Raw genomic sequence first — 25,127 nt, forward strand, 5'->3', positions numbered from 1 at the left:
ATATATTGTTAGACTGAGAGGAAGCTTGTTAATGTCTACTGGACATCTGTGAACAAGAGCTTTATAGCTCATCGGATTCCACCAGTATTAATACAGATTAATCGGATTCTGTTAATCTACTCTAGAACGAGGGGATCTTTCTAACAACCATGTTTGTGTCTTCTTCACTACAAAACGGTCAGCCACTGACGCAAGCAGAGAAGGTACACAATTCACATGCTCTTGTCCTTGCTGTTAAGGCGCCAGCCGGCCTGTTGTCACTTGAAATTGCGTTGAGTACAATGGGCATGAATTAACACTGGGATACTGTTCTGCCACTCCCAGCTTAAACGGTCCTCTTTGTTTTGAGGTTGAGATGAACATTACAAACTCTTTTTTTCCCAGCATGCAGGGAATGGTAAAGAGGCCTTCACAATGTGTGTCCAAGTTAATTAACGGCTTAGATCATTTTACCCGATTTGTTTGTCACTGATGCCATAAGTGAGTAAAGCTATGCCATTTTTTTTGCACGCATTTAATGTATGTAATAAAGAAAATTCGAACGTTAATGCTGGATATTGACATTATTTTTTACTAATGCTGTTCAGAAAAAGAAGTTGGCTGGGAGGATGACAACTGGGGGTCATGGGACCTTCCCGAAACCAAAGACAAGGTTGGACTCTCGCTCCCAGCTTCATGTAGTTCTTCGTACTAATGCCTACCGCAAATGTGATTTTGTACGTGGCTGCATTTCACTTAATCAGACGAGGACACCACCAAGGACGGATACTTACAGTTGGGGCGTTTTTACACATCGCATTGTGTTTCTCTTTTGCTAGACTTTATTTCTGGACAGTTCACCTTAAGTGAATTTTGATGTTGCAGCACCTGTGGGGTGACATGTTAAAAGATGATAACAAGGATATTTTGAGTAGTTGAGTCATAAGGATTATAAAAACAGTGACTGATGTCATTGCAGCAATTTTCCATTTTACTAGATTCAGTATTGACAGTTTAACTAGTCGTAAGGATTACAAAAAGTACCGTTGTCATTGCAGCAATTTTCCATTTGACTTATATCACTATTGACACAATCTAACTAGAAAACTAAGTGCTGTAATTCTCATTCACTTGTTTTGGTTTGTATGTAATAGTGCAACATTCCTTAAGGACCCTGTACTCGCTCTCTGCAATATTGACGTTTTTTGTTGTTGTTGCTGAGCTCACGCACCACGAATCTCCTTTGTAAAATAGCCGGGCGATTGACTACACGGGATCGATTGTGTAACAAATATAAATAAACTTAAGTTTAATTATTACAGTCCGAATCGCATTGCCTTTGATATACTAGCACACTATTTTTAGCAGTTGCATTCAAAACAACAGCTTGCGTGTCAATAGCATACCTGGGTCAATTACAGTAGCATCGTTAGCAAAAATTACAATGTGATTGCAATTTATTACAAATTACTCAATTACAATTGTCATTTACCCCAAGTCTGGTCAGTAGTATCGATACTACTCAGGTCTATAATCTGACGTTAATTTCATGGAACTTTGGCCGTCTATTAAGAACACCGGAAACTATAGTTTGGTACAATAATTACTATTGGCAGTCTGTTGTAGTATGGCCAATCTCTTTTTTTGTCCTGATGGGTAAGGCTAACACTGGCTCCATCTTCGTAGTTTTGTACTCATTGGAGAATCAGAATGGGGTACCAATACAATATTATGATGAAAAAAACATGCTAAATTTCAAACCATCATAACAAACAGATGCCATTTCTAACACCATTCTGAAAAGAGAGACATGAGGCTTGAAATCAAATGTCATATTGTTAACTGACCTCGTCTAGATATTGAATGAGCTAGAATTCAATTAAATTTAATGAACACATCAGGATGAGGTAGCAGCGTGCATTTGAGATGATATTAGCATGACTTTGCACATTACACCTATACAAGATGAGCCAGTGATCTAAAAAAACAGTCCTTTGGTTTCTGCTGTGTGAAGAAGTGTCGTTGCGTGAGGCGGGTCTTTGCATTCGTAATGACCGCTTGTGAATGAACGGTGCTCGCCTAGGAGGTGCCTGAAGAGGAGGTCACGGGGAAGTCACAGAATGACTTCTGGCTGCAGGACTGCGTGGTTTCTCTTTCGCCCACCAACGATCTGATGGTCATTGCGCACGAGCAGATAGCCGTGTTTTTGCAGCGTAAGATTCACATCCTGTTGGGATTCACACGCTTTACAAACTGATTGAAAGTCTAGCCAAGAGTAGTAGCGAATGCTACCAACGTAGAGTGCATTACACGAAAATGCATTTTTAAAAATATATTTACATTTATTGAGGCAATGTGCAGACCCGAAACATCACGTTGTGATGCACGTATACGCCGTCAACATAAGCTAAACCGGTTATGAAAAGCAGGGGATAGAATGATGGTGAACGGGCTCACTGCCACAAATTACATGAGAATACATTTGTCATATTTCTGCTTTTGCACAACAATACATTAATTAAATCAAAATTTAATACATTCACTGTCGAAACATTATTCCAAAACGTGTTTCTATCTTGCCGATCTGTGTTTAAGCAAATGTTAATATGTGGCGTGTTTAAAATGTTTAAGGACAGTAGTTTTTAAATGTAAAATACATGTCTATTGATTCCAGTACTTAATGATTTTCAGCGAAATGGAGGGCGAACGAGAAAGGGAAGGATGAAATCAAGTACTCGACCTTGTGGAGTGGAGCCCTGAATTTAGAGGATGGGTGAGCTAATCGCGCATAAATTGTGTCATCTTATTATTAAAAAAATGTACGGTAATCTCTTCTACTCAAACTCAATACCTGTGTTGTATTTTGATACGTTGCTGGACTTACCTTTTGTGTGTACTCTTAGGTTTTTTTTGTTTGCTTTAATTATTATTGTTGTCTTCTGTCCATGTTTATATTTTTTTACGCTTTGTTCTTCCACGGATCTTAATCGTTGTTGTAAAGCTTCTTTGAATTTGTCGAGTGCTTCTGCTCGTATACGATTCATTTAAATTGCCATGAAATGTTTTGGGTTTTTTCTTCTTCCATAAAACGATGTACATCGAAGCAGGCTGTGTTGACATCAGTCAAACCCTTTTAGCACGGTTTGGCTAAGAAGTTCAACATACTTACAAACCCAGCATACAAATATTTGTTTACCAAAAGAGTCTGAATTTGTTTAATCATTGATCTGAGCCCTTGTTGTCTGTCGCCATGCTACCACTGTTGGCTCTGCAGGGAGTTCATCAGCAGTGCTATCTGCATACCACTCGCCAGTCAAAAAAGGTGAGCTCTTGCCTGTACATCTCCCAGCTGTAAAGGTTGTCTGCATGCTATTGAAGGAATGCTTTACGCTAGATGCATGTTTTGACATGGACACTTTGATTTGTCTGTCATTCATAATAGGCAAAGAAGCATGAGCCGAAGTCTGTGTGGATCATTCTGAAAGTTCCCTGTTACTGATTGTGTTTGCTTTGTTAAATGGAAAAAGTTTATTTTCTCTATTTTCGTTCGTAGAATAATGTAGTCATCTTTTGTTGTGTTTTTCGATCGGTTCCCTAGCCCTGTAACATATAAAGCATGGACCGATACTTGCTGTTTGTATCGCAACCTTTGTGACCATGCTTGTGTCACTAAGATCTGGACTTACAACATCTGTACTATCGCAGGACGCCCTTACAATAGAGTCTAGCAGCTAATTGGGCCCTTCTTGCTGAAATAAATAACATCTTTTTACATCAATGTATTGAATGCACACATTCGTGCTGACTTAAGTTACTTCTTTTCACAGACGTCTTACGATTCAGCGATTAAAATGTGTCGTTATGCTCAATGGCGCACGCATTGGATCAAATGTGTGTAAGAATTGAATATTTACAATGGATGCAAATCACGTGAATGATGTTATGGTGTAAAGTAACGAATGAGCAAAAAAAATACACTGTGCAAGATTGACTATGGAGACAACGCAGACTGCACAGACAGAGCAAGCACAGTGTACGAGATTGGCGATACAATTGTGACGGTACAAACCAGACACAAAAAAACATTGATCCGTCAATTGATATGTTACTCAAAATCGTGCGAATGTAATCAATCATCTCTCGGGGTTGTATGTATGTATGTTGAACTTCTTGCGCACCATACGTAGCTAACCATGCTAATCGGATGTGCGGGGGAAGGCCAACAAATTAAACACAAAAAGCAGTTCTAAAGAAATGTTTAAACTAGAGTTAAAAGTGCATAGCTCCAGTGGCTTCCTAATATCAGAAGGAAGAGTGTTCCAGACGGCCACAAAAGCGCATCTGAAAGCGCGCGATGCAGTGACCATCTTTGTTCGATGGCCAGCCAAAAGCCACTGCAAGGATGACTGGAATCATGACGTGCCCATTCGGCACATACTCTTTCTTGATAAATGTTTGTTGTTTTTCAAACAAGGAGTTCCACGGGACGACCAGATTGGACCTGCATCATCATCGGCTTCACAACGGGTTACGTTCGTTTCTACACAGAGGCAAGTCCTGAATGGATGGGTACATTTTTTATCATCCACCCACGGGCCATCATCCCGTCTCTATTATCTGTTAAATGGTGATTATCTGTTGAATGGTGATGTTCTATTGAATCGTGATGATCTATTGAATCATGATGATCTGTTGAATGCGTGTGGCGGCGTACGGCTGCAGACAGGCGTGCTGCTGCTGTCACAGCTGCTGAGCGAGGACCCGGTGCTGAGACTCAAGTGCAGGACGTACGAGACCCCGAGGCATGCGGGGGTCACCGAGCAGGTGATCTCCACACGCACAGGAACTCCCGCAGTTTGTGTGCGCATAGGTTATTACGTACCAGCATCGTAGCGCAAATCGCAGACGGAAAAAATCAGTAGTTTAGTTTTAAAACAGAAATGATGCCAATTATCCGGTCACCCCCACAGCAGTGGTGATGAATCTCATTGGACTTTCACGTAGTTATTGAGTAAAGTTCATTTATGTGTTTGCAAGTTAATTTATGTGTATAAGTAGATGACTGATTTTATGTAGGTTGCATACATAGCACTGCCATGGTGTAATGGTTAGCACGATGGACTTGCAAATCAGGTTGCCGGTTCGATTTGATCTCTAGATGCGGTAGTTGAAAAAATTGCCGAGTTTCTTCATCCCCTCCCACTCCCACCTTTGTATTGTTTGTTGTTGTAACGTTCTGACCTGCCCCCACTGGACATCTGTGAAAAAGTGCTTGAAAGCTCATCGTATTCCTCCAGTATAAAAAAATATTCTCATTCTGTATAATTGGGTAAACTATAGTCGAATGGCAGGTGTTGTGTGTGGTGAGGTAAAGTGTGGGTATTCCCACCTCTTCCAAGACGTTTGGCCGTCGTGAAAAAGTAGGCCAAAACACTCTCAAGGGGTTTTCTAGAGCTCCCCCTAGTGGAGAGGCCTTTCGCAAGCAGTGTTTGACTAAGTGATTATGGAGCTGAACCTTTACCTTTTATTTTTTTAAGTGCATTGATTTTCGCTGTCCGTTGCTGGTGATTGTAAGGTAACTCTGTAAAGCTCTGTGGCTAACACCAAATCATGGTGGCATAGTGTCTCATGTGTGTGTGTGTCTGGTGCAGAGCGGTAGTGCAGCGGTTAGTGCGCTACACTACGAATCTGGGGACCAGAGTTTGATTCCCGCTTACAACTAACACCAGTGACGATTATCTGAACCGGTCCTGGGCCTCCTATAGGTCGACTCAGCCTTAAATTAGTACCTGGCGTAGTGTGTAAACATCGCCACTGGGGAAACAAAGGCGACTAAACATGGTGCTGGCCACCCTTCTTTTCATGCGCCATGTTGTCCTTCATAGGTGCTCGCTAACAGCACTTGTCCCAACAGTCTGTTGAAGTTATGAAGGGGATCTTTGTCTTTTGTTGTTGGTGGCCACGGTCAGCAAGAGGAGCTGAGCATCCTCTACCCGACGGCTCTCGTCACCATCGACGGCTTCAGCCTCTACCAGTCTCTCCGAGCCTGCCGCAACCAGGTCGCGCGAGGTACGCTGGGCAGTGGTGGCGTGACCCGTAAAAATCGGCACAGTGCAAAAAAAATCAGTACGCTGTGAAAATTGGCAGGCTGTGAAAATCAGTCCACTGCGAAAATTGGCACACCTACCTCGTCAGTGGGTTCACCCCCATCAGCTGTCGTGGGCAATAACAGTGGTAATGGAAACAGTTACTGAATTTCCAGTTCACTTTTCCATTTGGAATGAGCGCTGTTTTGTCAGGAAGAATACAAATATACAGAGTGTTTTAAAAAATACATGTCCAACTCATGATCAGGTTGTACATCTGTGTTTTTTTAATGCATTTTGGATGCAGTGAGTGAAACGTAAATTGCATGCGACAAATTCCATTAAATCCCAGACAGCTCTAAATCGGGCCACTCTTGTGAGAACGGTGCTTGAATCATAGTACACCGATGGAAAGGGCTGTTATGAAGTAACAATTCTGTTTCTGAAAATGAGAAGACACTCAGGCTATTCGGATATTTTTTATGCCAATTTTGATTTGAATATGTTGCATGGTTTTCATTACTTTTCAATGGAAACCCAGTGAGTGAGTGGTGTGGTGTTTTGAATGTGCGCTTGTAAAACCCCTGCAAACAGGGTCACTTATGATCTGAGTGGCGCTGATTTTTTTCTTTTTATCACAGCCACGGCTGCCGGGTCAGAATGCATCCAGCCACCACCGCTGGCTTACAAAAAGTGGGGGCTGCAGGAGATGGAATCGATAGTCGACCACATCACCGTCGGTACGTGGGAGCAATCGCACTGCTCTGTTGCCCCAAGCCATTTGCATTATGCTGTCAAACACGTGACGGGCCCACAATGACCATTACACATCGATTCGCCAACTCTATGTTACAGCTCACAGTGCCGCTGCTTAAAACAATAATAATAGAAACACATGGTGGATTTAGGTGAGCGATTGAGCGAGCGAGCGGCTGAGCGGCCTCGATGTGTTTCGCAGGCGTGGTGACCTCGTGCACGTTCGATCAGATGAAGGTGGCGTCGATCCTCGGCGGTTACAATGCCACCATCAAGAGCAGCCCTCCGGCCATGTCGCAGTATGTGACCGTGGGCAGCGGACCCTACGCGGGATTCTTCTACGCGCTCGAGGTGACAACCGGAAACTTTATAATGAACGCCTGCCGGCCTCTTTAAGTGCTCTTTCGAAGTGGCGCGAAAGTGGTGAAGCCATCGACAGCCTGTGTGTCATTGCTTATTGACTGTCGAGCACTGTAATTGTGTTTTTTTTCCGCCATTTACGTTTCGCTCTGGTGTACGATTTATATTTCGGGCTGTGATTGGATTTTATTTTTTTAATCCGTGTGTGTTTTTTTGGTGCAGGGAAGCAGCCAGCCTCTTCTGTCACACGTGGCTTTGGCAGTGGCCAGCAAGCTGACATCCGCCTTAATCAACGCTGCCAGGTAAAAGCCTTCCTTTGTGAATCCAGCGGCATGAAATAGCTCACACCATGGCACAAATCTTTTGGTGAAAACATCAGCTCCGAAAACGAGACGTGCATACAACGCAACAAGTCGTGCGACGTGACCGTACGTATATGTGGTTGGCGGTTCGTCTGGACGCGCCGTGTTTTGACTCTTGACAGCGGCTGGCTCGGATGGAAGGGGAAGCAGGAAGCGGAGACTCCGCAGAAGCAGAAGCCCAAGGTCGAGCCGGCGACCCCACTTCCCGTGAGGTCAGAGCTGACTCGTCGATGTGGAGCGTAACACTGTGCCCAAGCGACGGCCCTTGACGTGTCAGTGTGCCCTTGTGATGATCGTCTACAAGTTTCCGTGCTGAACGTAATAACCCTTGCTTGTCGTTCTGCGGGTCCATCTACGGTCAGGCCCCCTTGTCGGTAGGTAGGTGGGTGAACTATTTAAACATGCAATTGGATGTCTCTGTTTGAGTCCTTGTGTCTCTGTGTGAGTCTGTGTGAGTCAGTCTGAGTATGTGTGTCTCTGTGTGAGTCTGTGTGTAGTAAGTTAATTGAACAATCATCTTCTGAAATGAAACAGCAGTGTGTTCATCAGACCAATTCTTCTGTTTGAAGGTCAATTAAGATGATGTCTGCGATCTAACAGTGCACATTTGAGAGTTGGTTGCACAAATTCTTGAGCTTATTACAGAAGACAGTTGTAATGCACAGAATGATTTTTGACTTCCAATATGTGCAAAAACCTTTTGTGTGATATGTGGTCAACTTAAAATTAAGTTTCTGCTCAGCTAGAGCCGATTAAAAGCACAGGCTTACACAAATTTACCACTGCCATTAAACACTGCCAAATAACATAACAACTACGCCTAAAAAAATTCAGCACATATACCTTGGTGGGTTCGACTTATTTTTATAATTGTAGTTAAACCTTTAATATATACTCTGAATTAGTGTTACAAGAGAGGTCTAGATAACTCTGCTTATGTATGGACATTTATTAAATGTTATGATTTAATTGCCATGAGGTTTTCTAGGATGGTTTGCCACCATGACGGATTGTATGTATGTATTTTAAACGTCTTTCGCACCATACATAGCCAACCATGCTAATCGGAGGTGCGGCGGGAAGGACAACACATTGGCATGGCATGTTCTTTTAATCCAATGCTCTGGAGGAAAGGGTTAGTGGATCACAGAGATCTGTCTGAAATTCACAAACTCACTCGGTTACATAGCTGCCAAGAGAAGGCGGTACAGAAACATGGGTTTGTGCATTGGTATGCATGCTGGGATTTCTCCAGGTACTCAGGTTTGATTGCACATATTAGAGACTGGTTAAACATCTGGATGTAGAGCCCTCTTGAAAATGTGTCTTGAGACAAACCATTGGGCATATTTAATGTAGAAAGGGGCAGACAATCATAGGTAGAGGGAAAAGGAAGGGTTTAAGCCTAGACTTGAACACTGGCGGGGAGTCAACGGCATGGATGGCTGGGGGAAGGAAGTTCAATACCATGGGGGATGCAGAAGAGAGCAAACGATATTCCACTGAGCTAAGGTCAGAGGTCGCAAACGGGTTTTGATTCCTTACCCGTACCCGTACCCGGCCGAAATGAGTGACAAACGGTTACTCACCAGTGACTCACGGCCTACCCGTACCCGGCCGCACCAGGGTCGCAAACGGGTACCCGTACCCGTACCCGGCCGGGTACGGGTAGCCGGGTATCGGGTAGGGTACGGGTATCGGGTACCCGATTGCGACCTCTGGCTAAGGTTGACTAGGGGCTCCGACAGAAAGTTTTATTTGTTGGAGCGTAGAGCGTGTGGAGGGGAAATGGATAGAGATGAGAGGGGAGAGGTAATCAGGGGCAAGTCCACCGAGGATATCGAATTGATCCTGAATATATCATACTCCTACTCAGGCAGAGCAGATGAAAGAACTCACAAGTCAGACAAAATCCATTGACACAAAAGCTTTCAATCACCTTTGAGTAAAGCAGTTGTGACCGTGTTTGTCGTACGCACCAAGCCGCGCGCGCCCATTGCGTGCCAGCCGTGCTTCCATCGTTACTCTGGCCGGGCGGCAGGTTTGGGATCCCGGACTCACGTCGTCGCGGAGAGTCGATAACGCTCTCCCCGTGCAACACGCTGGCTGCCGTGACGGATGAGTTTGGACGTGTCATCATGCTCGACCTCCAGCGGGGCGTCGCCATCCGCATGTGGAAAGGCAAGTTGGAGGGCAGGCACCTCGTTACCAAGACCGTTGTGCCATTTCACCGGAGTTTCTCTCTGCCCACGACCGAGTTTCAGTGCGCGGTACAAGCATGCACTGATGCAAGTCGACAGCACACAATGGGCCAAATTCTCATCTTGACGGATGTTCGCTTTTGACACATTTTTTTTTGTTCTCTTATCGCCAGCCATTTCGCGAAGATGCGAATCTGGTGCAAAATGTTGTATTAATTTTTTTCTTTCTGGATTAGTCATTCAATATTTGCCACTTATGAATGCGTGATACTTGCCAGCTGTCGTTTTCTTATTATACAATTAAACAACTGCAATTACATGTATAGGTTTCCTATCTAAATCTCAGTTGTGGATTAATTATTGAAGACATTGTTGGAGTATGGTCTCATTGCCCTAGCACAATTAATGTTGGTGTTTGATGTTAATTATGAAGCAACAGGAATAGATCTATAAAAATAATAATCCAAACAGCTCGATTGCACTGCTCTGATCTTGCTTGAATTAAATATCGCCTAACTCAAGACATATCTTCAAGTACAGTTGCGCATGCACTGTATACATCTCTAAAGATGTTTTTCTACTCTTGTGCACTGTGCACGTCTCGATAATGTATAAGAAATAATCGGCATTTTTATATGTTTAAAGGTTTTCTTATTCATCTCTAACCTACTACAAAATCACCCTCAATCCAACGTCCGATGCTAAGCAGGGTTTTGAGCCTACTTAGTACTTGGATGGGTGTTGTTGTAGGCTCCGGGCAGAGAGGTGGTGGATGGATGGCAGTACTGAACGTCACCCCCTTGAACGCGTGGTGGGATTTCTGCAGGTTTTCTGGTTTACTCCCGCACATTAAACCAAGCACTCACTAAAGGAATTGATGAAACATCCAAATACCGGGCGTTTGTGAAAAAAAATCTCTTGAGACTCGCTAAGGCTTTCTTCAGTGAATATGTGCCATTATTATTGATATTCCTGTTCTTATTTATAACTAAAATGTAAGATAAGTTAACGTGTAGTATTTTGTTTAACAACGTGATAACTCAAGAGACCAGAGAATAGTGTCTTTCGCACGAGTGACCAGGGGTCACCAAAATGACAAACGCAAAACAAAATACAGCTATGAAGCAAACGGAAATTAAAGCAAAAATATAATTGTACATTCCATGCAATGCTCTTCCGCTGAGGCACAGTTAAAATGCGGCTTCTTTAAGCCCCTAGTTTCCCTAAGCCGCCCCAAGCATTGTTTGTGTCGAAACAGTTGACGTAAAAATGCGGTGCAGGAGGAATGCGTCACTTCTTATTCAATGAGATTTCCCTTGTTGGGAAAGAATCCAGGTAGCTCCGGAAACAAATGGTGTGTGCCCTATGTCAGATGAGCGGGGGCTGATAATGCCCTACACCGGCACTGTCCTTGACAACAGCGAGAGAAGAATTCACCGGCCCAGAAATTCTATTAATTGTCAGGATTTCAGGGTCGCGATTCGATTGTTTTTATGACATTGTTACAAAAACATTGTTATAACATTATTAATATATATTTTTAAACACTGTTTATATTTTCATAACATTGTGATAGATTTGATTGTTTATATAACATTGCGGTAGATACTCCTGGTGGCTGCTGGGGTGACATGGACCCATTGCATGTAACTTATATGAATTTGGTTTTACACATGCAGTTCGATGCAATGCTTGGAAGATTACCAAACAGTATTAATGGATGAATGTATGCATCAATAATAATGCCAATTATTACATAATGATAATGCCGAATGTTTTACTCAGGAAAGCCTCGCTGAGCCACATGGCTCTTGAGTGTTTTTAATGCGGAAAAAACTCTTGAATAGGATAGAATAACATTCATGTTTCTGCACAAATAGATACAAGAATCCCTTTATTCACTGCCATGTCCTGGCCACCCCACAGCCCTAGCCGTCAACATCTGGTATTCCCATCTAAGTAATAGAAAAGCTCAACCCTGCTTAACCTCCAAGTTCTGACTAGATTGGGGGCTTTGATGGTGATTTGCTCATAGATCGTCATTTCACCCCTTGTTGGCAGTGCCTTCCACTGCAAGCCATGTCGGCGATGATAGCTTCAGAGTAAACAGCTGCAGGGAACCTAGGGACCTACAGAAGACAGGGCAGTGGTGGCTTTTCGACTCGTTTGGCTTGCGAATGCATCTCGCCATGCATTCGAGCGCCTTTGAGTTACAGTATATTTCACTCCGAAGGTCCCTTTTTTCTGAGCGGCCACCAGCACAGGGCCTGCAAACAAATCCCAAGCCACCGACCGCTGCCGCGCCATCCTCGTTCGCAGGACAAAACGATTGCGGAGCGTCTCTCTGCTGCAGACATGCTTGTGTATTTGTTAAAGAGGGCGATCGGCGTTTTGTGACTGTGCCATTTGTGTGCAAACGTGGAGGCTGGGCATCGGAGTGGCTCTCTTTGCAGTCACCTTGATGATTCATCGATCGCGAGTTGTAATGTGCCGCATTGGGCTGACAAGTCTAGTCTTCCGCCAGAAAATAGCCGCATTACTCATGCCCGCACTGCGCTGGCGAGCGCGCGCGTGCATCTTACCACCACGTCAAACATGCGACCGCCAATTTTGCGAGATAAAAACCACACACAACAGCTCTCATTGTGACAGCTTCAAACACGTGAACCTTGCAGATCAATCATTAATTGTGCCATTGAAGCCATGTGAAGACAGACCCATTGCGTATCACTCTCACAGGGCTGAGAAATTACTGGAGCGGAGGGAAGCTATTGAAAAATGGAGTGGTGTCGGGCTTTGCTGATATAATAATAATGTATACTCTGAACAGCCTGATTGAAGAGTCTTTTAAGGAGAGCCCTGCGTTGGGATGTTAAGACAGTTTTTTTTGTATGTATGTATGCTGAAATTCTCTTGCACCGTACGTAGCCAATCGTGTTAATCGGAGGTACGGGTTGCTTTTGGTTTTTGGGAGAAAATGATAATGTCCGGATAAAACCCATGCATACGACAGCATAGTACTCAAGAGCTCTGTGTGGAAAGATTCCAGAATACTTTGCTGTGCTGCTACCTCCTGGCCACTTTGCGGCAGCGGCAACTTGGTGGCACAGAGATCAGCACCATCACCACCGAGCCAGAATTGCCAGAGTTGTTGGGTTAATTTCGCTCGTAGTCACCGTTAACTTGATGTGACAATCACCAAAGCTTGATGTCTATCGGTAAATACCCTGTGACATTCATTGCGTGCCATTTTTGTCACAGAAAATCGCAGACGTGAATTTTTTCTCCGAATCAGTTAAACATGAGAAACAATTCATAGATAATTATTTAGACGAAGCAGCTTATCTATCCATATCTTTGATGGGTAAGCTGCTTCCTCATTGCAATATAGGGATTAGATCAATTACATTTGAGCTGGGCTGAGTCAGAATATATGTGTGTACGCACGTGGTGTGTGTGGGGAGCGGCAGTGTAGCGGTTAGCGTACTGCGCTACGAACCCGGCGACCCGAGTTCGATTTCTGCTCACAGGCAACACCAGTGACGATTATCTGAACTCATCCTGAGCCTCCCCTAGGTAGACTCAGCCTCGAATGAGTACCTGGTGTGGTGTGTAAACATCGCCACTAGGGAGACAAAGGCGACTGGGCGTGGTGTTCGCCAGCCACCATCACGTGTGCCGTGCTGGCCTTCATAGGTGCTCACTAAGAGCACTTGCCCGAACAGTCTGTTAAGGCTACACGGGAGGTATTTGTCTTTGGTGTGTGTGGAGGGGTGATGCAGTGGTTCGCCCACTGCGCTCTGAACCCGGTGACCTGGGTTTCATTTTAAGCCATTGATAACATCAGTGGGAAATGGAATATGAGCTTCACCTGGGCCTCCCTGAGGCTGACTTGCCCTTAACTGAATATCTCATGAAATGTGTGAACATAAAAACTGGGGAGACAAAGGTGTGGGGGGGGGGCATGGGAGGAGTTCTGGCCACAACACCCCCGCTTGTGCCTTTGTGGCTTTCGCCACGGAAGCCTATCTGGCTGAAAACGTGAGGTTTTACCCTCTGTGCTCACGCGTGTGTGCTTGTGTGCGTGTTACTTGCAGGCTACCGCGACGCGGAGATCGGCTGGATCCAGGTGCTGGAGGAGCTGCACGAGTCCGAGTCGGAGCGGCCCCCGGCTCCTGCGGGGGCCCCCCCCCCGGCCCGCAGCCGCCCCCCGCTCGGCGCGCGTCGCGCAGTTCGTCGCCATCTACGCACCGCGGCGCGGGATCCTGGAGGTGTGGAGCACGCAGCAGGGGCCCCGCGTCGCCGCCTTCAACGTGGGCAAGAACTGCAGGTGCCGCGGCGCGCTCCTAGACACGCCTACGTCTCGCATCGTCGGATCATGTATGGTCCGACGAGGCGAGTGGTTCCACGAAGCGCAGGACAGGGCCCGTGGTGATTGGACAGCGAGGGGTTCCACTCTGCCCGTGACTTGGGTCGTCGGTGATGTTAATTGCACGATGAAGGCAGCGCAAACGAGCCCTGTTTTAATCAACGGCAGCTCGATTTTGCACTCTCTCTCTGTCTTTATCTATCACTGAACCCTGCGGCTCTTGAGTGTCACGCAACCCTCGAAAACAGTGTAAGGTGCTCTGCAGTGTTTAAACAGCTCTCGTAAAGTGTCCGTGTAAACGTTTAAACATGTGTGCGTGTGGACATGCACAGCTCTTTGTCAATCTACTGCTGGGGCCTCCCCATACCGTACGGGTAGTGGGGAATATTTGACGATACTTCATTCTGTTGGCCACTGCGGGTTGATGAAGGTAGAAGCGTCACAGTACAGCACAACAATTAATTTCGCTGCACTTCCCTCAACTGCCCACTACGTAGCCCCGCAGCTCTATCACAACCTGTTTGTGCATGGTGGTGGTGGTGGTGGCCCATCCAAGCGATGTGCAGGCTCAAAATCCTGCTTAACTTTTGAGACTTGATGAGATTGATTCTAGATTTGAAGCTTTCGTGACTGCAAGGATTCATACTCTTAGGTTTTTTCGGTGAAGTCACGTAGGTAAAAAATAAAATGAAAATTAATAAAAGTAATAATGGAAATAAAATAATAAATCACGACGTTTCGGAGGCAACACAAGTCACCGTCATCAGGTGGGACCGTCACAGCTAAAATTACTGCATCAAGTGAGGAAAATTCGAAAAGACCAGCCCTGAAATACAAGTTAAGGAGGGAGGGGCTTATCTGAATGTGGTAACCAGGGAATGGAACGTGGGGGTGGTGGGCGGGGCTACAAGAGAAATTGATGAGATTGGGCACGTTCCTGGTGGTTTGGTCACAGGCAGGAGAACTCTAATGGGACATCTGCCCCCTACACTCTCCTCGACACACCTGGTCAACGCACAGGAGGGAGGAGGGCGAGGACTCGCCTGCCTTGTGTTTTCCTTTTCTTCATTGACCGTGGTGGGGCGTGCAGGCTGCTTTACCCGGGCTACAGGATCATGGGTCTCAACAACGTGACGAGCCAGGGCTGGCTGCCCCACACCTACCAGGTGTGCCTGCTGGACGCCACGGCCGCCTCCGTGCGCACCATCAATGTGCCCTTCCACCTCGCACTCAGGTGACCTCCCACACTCCCTCCCTCCTTCCACCACCTGCCTGTGCGATGCGCGCACGTACGCATGCACATGTGTGCGCCTGTGTCGGTGTTGGTGCCCGCGTGGAGGCGCAGTGTTTTATTTGGTGTGTAACGATGTAGCGATTGATCAATTAAAATCGAATCTTACTCTCGAATCGTGCGTGCAGTAATTCACTATTTCTGATTTATGCAAATGAAATGTAAGTGGCGTGCTGTGGGCTGGTAAAGTTAACTACACTGTATTGATGCGATGGAATGAGAAACAATGCACACGAGAAACAATGCACACAAAACGCATTGGTCTGTGAACTGAATTCTGCTCCCAAATCATAACAGTTCATTAAATGATAGTGAGATGATTTGTTAAGTTCCTCGTATTTAGCAGAGCACTTATGGAATGGGAAAACCATTATTTAAATCAAAGCAACATTTGCATTATTTGTCATCAATAATTTTTGTTGTCTTTCTCTTAAATTGCATGCTGACTTTGCAATGGGTGTAACATCATGAGACGTAGACTCGATTTTAGTCTCTCGCACAGCAATGCAACCCTTGGTGTCAGAAAATGGCCCGTAGAAGGGGATACCACGGAGCTACCTCTTGAGATTGCCTGCAAGCGACATGTGATCAACACAGTAGGGGGCAGCACACTCCCCGTAAACATGCAACATTGGGGTCAACGTTGGCATGTGGTTGGAATCGAGCCAAGACTCGCCAAGGAGATGTCTGGATGCTCACGTGCGTTTGTGCCACGGCAATTTTGTCTCCTCGCGCAGCGATAAGAAGAGCGAGAGAGCGAAAGACATGCATCTGCTGAAGAGGCTGTCGGGCCTTCTCAAGGCAAAGGTCATCAGCCCAGGTACCGATTTAGCGGCACTTTGCGTTCTCACGTAACAACAACATCTGTGGCACGGTATAATTATTTACGGGGCCATGGACTCAAAACGAGTCGGACTCTTTTTTTCGGGAGGGTCCTGCATTGGGTTTTTATTTTACGTTTCGTGCCAATTAATGATGAGTGTTTATTATACAAGTGGGAGGAAACCAGAGCACTAGGAGAAAACCCACACGCGCAAGGGGGCAACACTATCCCCGTACAGATGGAAACAGATGGCGATTCGTCTATTTGTCCATATTTATAAAATAGTAATAATATTAAAACTTATACATTTTAACTTTTATCTGTTTTCAAAAGCATGCGCATTTACAGGCCAAGCACTGTCTCTTTCACACATCTATTTGCGTTTTTTTTGTTACATCGTCATAAAATATTGTCTGTGTAGATATAGAAAAAACATATGTGTTAAAATAGACTATAATAAAATTACCAGTGAGTTATATGCACCCTTAACCAGTATTTGCAGCTTCCATTTTCATTTGATAAATATATTGTAAAAAACAAACGTCAACACTTTCGTCAATATCATTGTGGCCTTCAAAGAAAAACTATATTATAGGTGAGGTTCCCGGCAGTGGCCCTTCTTCATATCACACGTATACATAATCTGTACAATCGACCGAACGGAGTGAATAAACGCAACTATAACGTGTGTCGCTTGTTTGTGGTGCTTAGATTTTCAGAAGGAAATGGCGCAGCTCCTCATAGACGTGAAGTATCCAGCTCTCAAAAAGCAGGTGACTGTGCGCACGCATCAGCGTGGGCTCCTGCTCGCGACCTAACCCTCCTGCGCGTGTCCCAGTTCGCCGCATGCATGCGCTCCCGCGTCCGCTCGCCACAGGGAGGGGAGCTGAGTCGCTCCGTGCCATGGCTCGCCGTGTGACGTGGCGCTCGTTTGCCGGCAGGGCCTGGAGGCGGTGCTGTCCTCCCGCAAGCTCTCGGTGTCCTCCCTGCTCGACGTTGTCGGGGCCTTCCTGGAGAACGTGCAGAGCCAAGGTCGGTGGCCGCACGCTCCCACGCCCCCGCCGATTTATCTCGTTTGATTTCTGTAGCACGGCCTCCACGCTCGGACCTACTACTCCTATTGTCCTTGCTGAGCGATGATGCCTCGTAGCAGGATGGGACATTTTTCTTCTCGCCTTTCTTGGGAAGCCTGCTTGGTGACTGTGATACAAAAGCAATGCCTTGACAGACTTGGTAAAACTCGGGTGACATCGTTAAGGCAGCTCAACCAGATAATGCCAGACCAGACCAGATTGTGAAGTTAACATTTACATAACATTTTGTATAAATCCTCCCTCCGCGTTGGTAAGAGCCGGCCAGCATGGACGAGGACCTTGTGCAGTTCTGCCAGAGCCAGCATCAGCTGCTGCAGCTCTACTCCACCGTGAGCCAGCTCTCCCGTGACCAGCCTGGCTCGCCGCCCATGGAGGTGGACGAAACCGTGAGTCGCTTGTCCTCAAGCCGCGCTGTTCACGACAAAGGCCTTTTGCCCAAAATGTTGATTGGCGTGTTTTCTGTTTCGTTGGCCCGACTGTCAGCGGTGTAGCTGTCGAGCATGCAGGAGGTGCAAATGCATTGGGGCTTGTGGGCGGGAAGGGCCCAAGTCCTGGGCTGCATTGAGGGGGAAATTCAACAGGGGTAGGGGTACCCGTTTCATTTCTTGTGCCAGGGCCCATGCCAACCATGCTACACCACTGGTAACTGCCACACGCAATTAGAATAAAATCAGTCTTCCGTATGTACAGTCGGTGTAGTTTTCTACATTTTAGAATATGGAGATACTGACCCCTGCCACGATAACGTGGAATTACCACCACGATCTCAGGTAGTGCACTATGTAACGTGTGCCATATTCACACAGGAAGCACTTGGTAAAGTGTGCCATCTGCTCTTGACGACAAACTACTAAATTTATGCCCTCTTCCAAAACGTTTCTCTCCACTTAAAAAATAAAGTATTTTTTTCACAACCCGCACGGCCTTTTTCAAGTGTGTCCCATCAGGACCCCTTCTCCCGCGCCTCGATCTCTCTGCGTCCTAGTGTCCGTCTCTCCCCGTGTCTCAGTCTCTGCCTCTCCGTGCGCCTCTCTCTCTGTCTCGTTGAGTATCCCCTCAGCTCGTGATGCATGCCCCCCCCCCCCCCTGGCTATGCGCATCTCTTCCGTATGTAGGACCTGCCGGTGCTGCTGCGCATGGAGGAGCCGGTGCTGAGCCACACGCTGGCGCTGCTGGACGGGTACCGGCACGCGGTTCCACCGCCCGCCCCCAAGGGGGTAGCGCCCTTCCCCGTTGATCTCTTCCTCGAGTGCCTGGAGGCTGGCAGGGACGGCGTGAGTGTCCGCAAGATCGACGATGACAAGTCCCTCGCTCTCGGTAACGCTCTCCGACGCCCCACGTGGTTTATATTTGCATCCTTTCAACGGTTGATTGGACATAACGACCCATCATCCCTTCAGGGGGAAGTCAATAGTTGATGTATCCTGGTTAGATTTGCCCCGGCCATAGAAATGTGGAATTACCACCAATGGTTCAGGGCTGTAAAACGGGAGGATGAAAACCTCCTCAATGCTCATTTGAGCAGGGTGTCACTTTCACTCCGATTCGACCAAAGAGATCAGATGTCAGCAGTGCAGCAGCTGGGCGCCATGGCCAGGAGGAAGTGATGGCGAGGTGTGGTGGCTTAAATGGCTTTGGCTCGTGATGATTTCTTGACAAAGAGAGAGGGGAACGATGCGAGGAGAAGTGTTGAGGGTGAGAGTATGGGAGGGGCAAGATGGGTGAGTGATGGGCAGGGGTTTGATTTCTCTCTAAACGACTTTCATCCTACATCCGTAATAAAGCAAACAACAGTGTGTGCGTGTGGTGAGTTAGTTTAGACTGACCGTAACCACGTAACCTTCACTCACGACGTGTGCTGTGACGACCCCGCAGGGAACTTCTTCTTCTGGAAGTGTTTGTGCGGCGAGTTCTCGCCAGACGCCGTGTGGCAGACACTGGAAACGGCGGGGTTCAGGGCACAGCAGCTAGTGGTGAGTGCTGCCTGGCTTCTGCTTGGCGAGATGCAGCTACCTCCTCCACGAGTAGGCAACGGGGGGAGTCACCTAATTGTGACTGCGGTGAAGTGGAATCCATCACTCACATCGCATTTTATTGTCTTGTATGGGTCTCTTATGCGAGTCTGTGGGTCTCTCTGTGAGTCTTAGGGTCTCTGTGAGTCTATAGGGCTCTCGGTGAGTGTGTTCTCAGTACAAGTCTAGTTCTCAGGGTTTGTGAGTTTCCTCCATAAATGTAGAATCAAAGAGTCGCTGAATTGTGCAATCCATCACTCGCATCACCGACCATTGCCCAACACACAGTGTTGCAAGAGGTACAAATGGGATTCAATCCTTTGCTTTTCAAATACCATATGAAAGAAGAAGACCCTGCCGTGATGGTGGCACTGATGAAAGTGTGACACTGCTGTCATAGGCAGCGGTGAGGACCATGTTGTAATCACCGATGTTCATGTCTCTTTCCCAGAGCCTGCTGCTCACCGTGTGGCTCAACCGGGAGTTTGACGTTCTAGCCGATGTGACGGCCGTGAGAAACCTGCATCGGTGCCTCACGCTCATCACCAGGATGACAGGTGCGGGGGCCCGATCGACCTCCACACGTCGCTTAGCGGCATCGCTCACCACCGATCGCACACGACTGCGGCGCCCTCGGAGACTCCAGGGTCTAGTGCTCCCTCGCTCATGTGCCCGTGCGCGTGAGGGAGCAACAACGTCACGCTTAACGCACCGCTCTACAAAGCTGGCAACATAGGTTCGATTCCTGGATATGGATAAAATCAGCGGCGTGAAATATCTGAACCGGTCCTGGGTCTCCCTTCGGTCAACTCGGCCTTCATAGGCACTTGCTAACAGCACTTGCCCCAGCAATTTGATGAAGGCTATCAAGGTTGATCTTTGTCTTGTGTGTGTGTGTGTGCGTGTGTGTGCACGCCGTGCAGGCGGTATCGACAAGACCTGGGACTTGCACTCGGTGAGCCCGTGGTGGCAGCTGCTGCGGGCGCTGTGCGTGGGCGCCCAGGCGGTGGGGGCGTCGCTGCTGGCGGTGCTTGCCGGGAGGAGCGTCGCCATTGGCACAGCCAAAGCCATCGCCGGCAATGCGGTACGAAGCGCGACACGATGTGGCGCGGCGCGGCGAGGCCCGGCGTTGCACGCACAGTTGCACGCCGCCGTTTGCGGATCGAACCCATATCGAGCGCTGTCACAGATCACGGCATCTGTAAACTTTCTATATATAAAAAACTATCATTTATTTTTTATTTTACTAGGTAAGGCCCCATCGAGCTATAGAGCGCAATTTCAGAAGCGACCTGGCCACAAATGATAGCTCAACGAAGCGGCTTATCATCGTGTGGAAATTTTTAGCAGCCAAACACTCTTAAACGAATGGTCTTAAATTTAGAGGGAAAAACCGGAGGACCCGGAGAAAAATCCACACGAGCATGCAAACTCCAAATGCACAGGTGTCAGGAACGGGATCGAACCCACGACCTCCTCTATACCAGGTGAGGTATTTAACATCTCGCCACCGCGGCACCCTTGGAGAGGCCTTCATCTGGCGTCAGCATGGAAAGGTCGTAATCCAACAGTGTATTGACTACAGCTGATGATGAAGTCGATGAAAGGATAGTCAAGTATTTTAGGCTGTATTTATATTGTTGTTAACCCAACAAGTAGCCGACTCGAGTGGAGTACTCATGAGCGTAGCACTGTTCTGTTAAGAAACTAAACTTTTCTTTGCTGCACTGACTAGTAACGTAGCTTTCTGTGCAAGAGTGGGGTGGAGGAGTGGTCTAGTGGGGGGAGGGGTGGGCTAGTGGGGGGAGGGGTGGGCTAGTGGGGGGAGGGGTGGGCTAGTGGGGGGAGGGGTGGGCTAGTGGGGCTAGGGGTGGGCTAGTGGGGGGAGGGGTGGGCTCGTGGGGGGAGGAGTGGGCTAATGGTGGGAGGGGCGGGAGTGGACACGCAGATATTTGAAGCATAAGTATAATTTTAGATAGTGCGTTGCATTGTACCAAGAATACAATCGTGCAGCGAGGATGGTGAATAATGACAGGAAATGGCTGTATGGGGGTCACGTCATAACAGAAGGGATGATGTACAGCTTGAGAAATGCACACTCACCTGCTCGTTTGTGTGTATGTATGTATGCTGAACTTCTTTCGCACGATACTTAGCCAACCACGCTAATGTAGGATTGCATCGATTCACATATCAATTGTTATGCTCACAATACAGACATGGAGTTACGTGTGTAACAGTCAACATCTTATGTATTCTGCAGTCGCAAAAGGCAGCACAATACATTAATACATATTTATTTATTTTATTCTTGAATCAAATCATGACACCAAATTGGTTGTAGAATTGAGGGGGGGGGGGTGTGCACTGCGCATAGCGGATTGACAATGGGCTGTATATTATTCGGCATATGACGACTCGCAGACACCAACGTGCATTGCGTTCTTTAGCACCAGGCATGAGAAGGAAGCTGCCACTGAACAAGATCTCTGATTTGCTTCAGGCGGACGCAGAGTCCCCCGTGAAGGACCTGACCGACTCGTGGGAGGCCCTGTCCATGGACATGGAGCAGTGGAACCTCCTGCTGCGACAGACGGAGGACTGCCTGCTCCTCAACACGCTCCTGCACGGCCAGTAAGACTGCTGCCCGCACGATTTTGCGCGGCCCTTCAGATGCTACGACAGGCCGGGATTAGCCTAGTTTCGGGGGTGGGGAACCCTTTCCTTACCGAGGAGCTGGGTTTTATCCGGGCTGTGGTTTGTAAGATTTTGACGCGACGCCCTCTGACCTCGCAGGCTCGATCCGCACCACAGAGCAGTGGCGGTGGCCGATGGCTCCCAGGGCCAGACGAGCAGCACCGCCTCCGTGAAGAAGCTGCTCGAGGGCGGCCGGGGTGAGGGTCAGCACCAGGCGGAGACCTCCTCCGTCACGTCGAGCACAAAGTCACTTCCTCATTGAAGGCATTGCACGTGCAAAAAGATGCAGGACCGTCAACATGATAATGTATTTGCACTCAAACTATATGCCGTTTCATAAAATTGTAGTGAATGAATCCCTGTGATCTTTCCCAGGGCTCCCCTCTCTCTCCCACTTTGAGTGGTGTGAGTAGGGTAAGGGGGTTTTCCAGGGGGGAGGAAGAGGCTTGATGGGTTAGGATCAGGGGACTCCCCCTCTCGCGATGGGGCGAGGGAGACGAGGGGAGAAGCTGATGGGTGTCGTCCCCTGCAGGCTCCGTGGCCGACAGCGTCGCCAAATGGGTGGTGCGACAGGGCCTCCCCCCTGATGCGTTGGGCCGGGCGTGCCGACACCGACGTCCGCGGGTCAATGACGACGGCGATGACGGTGGCGGCGGCAGTGGCGGCGATGACGGCGACACCCGGGAGGACGGGGGCGACACGTGGGCAGAACCGCCGGGCAGTGACGTTCAGAGTGGCGCGTACGCCAGCCTCAGCCAGATTGTGGGTACGCTGGCGAACCGGTTGTACACCAATGTCTCTCTTGTTGCATCTATGTGAATTCTGTTAATGCCTTCCTGGGCATGCTTCTTGTTGGTTATCTACCAGTGGTCTGCGAGGTTTATGGTTATAGTTTTGTTATTCTGATAAGGTCAGGAAAGTACCTCAAATATAAATGCATACCATGAAGACCCACAATATGTGTACAAAAATATGGTAGATTACTCACCAGAACGCCCCTTCCATGGAGAGTCGTCGGGCATGTGAGTGGGGTTTGTCTGTCCACCGTGAGCCTGGTTTGTGTCGTGGCTGGTTTTGTTATGTTAACGAGCCTGCGCTAACCCCTACTGCTGCTCCTGCCCTCTCCACGAAGCCGTGCTGCGAGCGGCATCGGAGCGCTTCCCCTGCAGCCTGGAGGCCGACGCGCTGCACGCGCACTGCTGCTGGGAGTACGTGGTGCGGTGGAACAAGGATCCTGAGGTGAGCGGAGCCAAACCGAGCCACGCCAAGCCAGGATAAGCTGCGCCAAACCGCACCGAGTCGGGCCAATCAATGCAGTCATGCCGAGCCATGATAAGCCATGCTAAGCCACAGCGAGCGAGGATAATTCGTGCCAATCCACGTTGAGCCATGCTAAATCGGGCAAAACCACGATAAACCACAGTGCCCGGAAGAGATCACCACAGACAACACAAATGGATCCTAAATACTCGCTTATTAGTATCATTGTATGATGAGTATATACATTGCTGAGTCACTGTTTTCAATCCTTTGTATTAATTTCCATTGTTTGCACCTGCATAGACGATTAGTGAATTTCACCCAAAAGAAGAGTACGATGACGACGAGGGAACTCTTTGCTCTCTCGTCCGCTGGTTCACACTCGGCGTCTGCTGCACTGTCTCATTTTTAATTTGTTTTTTACCCTTCTATCTGGCAACAAAACTGACACCTTTTTTACAAGGAGTCATGTTTACATAGACCACAATACCTGCAGTCATAATGCAAACAAAAAACATAACTCTGATAATGTGCACTGTCCTTGAAGTTGATTGGTCCACACCTGAGACAGCTTTCCTTAGAGCCTAGTCTCACATGGGTTGGACCAAAAAAAAAGTTGTCAGTTTTGTTGCCAGATAGAAGGGTGAAAAACCAATTATCATATTTTTACTGGCAAATGAGGTTCCAATGGTGTCTCATGCTTGTTGACAGGAGAGCGAGCTCCTCACCATGGCTGCAAGGCATCTGAAAAGCATCCGCAACGCACACATCAAACTCGGTGGGTTCTTTCACACGGTCCCTGGCGCTTGCGTCTACGTTATAATAAAAAAAAGTGAAGTCGAAATATAGTCAAACGTTCTACGAAGGCAGGGATGTGGCAACCTACGGCGTCCAGGTCACAAGCGGCGCGCGGCGTCGTTTTGACTGTCTCGCGCGCTCCGGACACGCGGCAAGCGACTCGATGGAGGGCTGTAAGCCGTGATGTTGCTACGACGCCCTTCGTTTGTTTGCGAACGCGGCGTCGCGCCCGCTAATTCGACGTCGCGTTCCCCAAGTTTTCCGCGTGACCGTTGCTCCAAACACGGCGTGGCCCTCGCTCGAAAGATGTTGCACGCCCATACGGCGAGGGCATTGGATGAGGTGTCGGAACAAGGGCTGCGGTGTTGACTGATAGGCGGTCTCGGCGCCCACGCAGGCATCAGCATCATGATGTGGAACACGTTCATTGCCAAGCGGCTGTCTGCGGTGGCCTTCCTGATGGAGAAGGTAGGGGCGGACGTAACACTACAAGGCGCACCCGTCACTTAAATTCCATTGCGTCGCATGCGCGTGGTGTGTGCGCGTAGTGTGTGCGTGTGGTGTGTGTGCGTGTCGCGCGTAACGGGCAGCGGTACATTCATTTAACAAGTGGTGTTTTGTTTTCTGCTCGGTCAAAAAGGTCGGGAAACCCCCAAAGGAAAGGTTGTGCAGGCGGGTGAGTATTTTGTGATCTTGCCTCTTTGCATTTTATGGATATTTTATTCTCCTTGTTGGTGCGCCTCGGATAAAACAAACCTCGCGTGTGCGGCGCAGGACGTTGGCATGAGCGACAAAGGCCTGTGCAGCTTCGTGGACTCCTGCAGCCAGCTGCTGCACACAATCATGGAGGTGACTTGACACACGCACTCGCGCGCGCGAAATTGACCGTTCACATCTTTCAAACGGGCGTGTGGCTCGCTTCCCCTTTGCTTGGCTCTGCCCAGCAGCAGCAGGTGCTCTGTGCTAGAGAACCCCGTGCAGGTGGAGGCTGAGTGGTCGGCTGCATGCCTCGTTGGCTGTGTCGGTAAAGCGTTGCTGT

General features: G+C 47.9%; 1 protein-coding gene across 1 annotated transcript in view; it reads left to right on the plus strand.

The window, feature by feature from the left end:
• The window catches only part of RAB3GAP2 (RAB3 GTPase activating non-catalytic protein subunit 2), a 34,153-nt gene that overhangs the window by 1,883 nt on the left and 7,143 nt on the right, over nucleotides 1–25,127 (plus strand). Inside the window, 31 exon segments of the mRNA XM_078858264.1 lie at nucleotides 588–652; nucleotides 2,063–2,192; nucleotides 2,671–2,752; nucleotides 3,254–3,301; nucleotides 4,454–4,529; nucleotides 4,702–4,803; nucleotides 5,949–6,048; nucleotides 6,707–6,805; nucleotides 7,024–7,172; nucleotides 7,404–7,483; nucleotides 7,666–7,755; nucleotides 9,585–9,724; nucleotides 13,842–13,930; nucleotides 13,932–14,074; nucleotides 15,204–15,347; nucleotides 16,142–16,224; nucleotides 16,939–17,000; nucleotides 17,169–17,259; nucleotides 17,577–17,707; nucleotides 18,437–18,638; nucleotides 19,197–19,294; nucleotides 19,785–19,890; nucleotides 20,257–20,417; nucleotides 21,837–21,967; nucleotides 22,130–22,227; nucleotides 22,563–22,796; nucleotides 23,163–23,269; nucleotides 24,002–24,068; nucleotides 24,486–24,556; nucleotides 24,729–24,764; nucleotides 24,863–24,937. Coding sequence (XP_078714390.1) covers nucleotides 588–652; nucleotides 2,063–2,192; nucleotides 2,671–2,752; nucleotides 3,254–3,301; nucleotides 4,454–4,529; nucleotides 4,702–4,803; nucleotides 5,949–6,048; nucleotides 6,707–6,805; nucleotides 7,024–7,172; nucleotides 7,404–7,483; nucleotides 7,666–7,755; nucleotides 9,585–9,724; nucleotides 13,842–13,930; nucleotides 13,932–14,074; nucleotides 15,204–15,347; nucleotides 16,142–16,224; nucleotides 16,939–17,000; nucleotides 17,169–17,259; nucleotides 17,577–17,707; nucleotides 18,437–18,638; nucleotides 19,197–19,294; nucleotides 19,785–19,890; nucleotides 20,257–20,417; nucleotides 21,837–21,967; nucleotides 22,130–22,227; nucleotides 22,563–22,796; nucleotides 23,163–23,269; nucleotides 24,002–24,068; nucleotides 24,486–24,556; nucleotides 24,729–24,764; nucleotides 24,863–24,937 — 3,290 coding nt within the window.

The sequence above is a fragment of the Lampetra fluviatilis genome, chromosome 7, assembly GCF_964198595.1.
Source record: "Lampetra fluviatilis chromosome 7, kcLamFluv1.1, whole genome shotgun sequence".
Lineage (NCBI taxonomy): Eukaryota > Metazoa > Chordata > Hyperoartia > Petromyzontiformes > Petromyzontidae > Lampetra > Lampetra fluviatilis.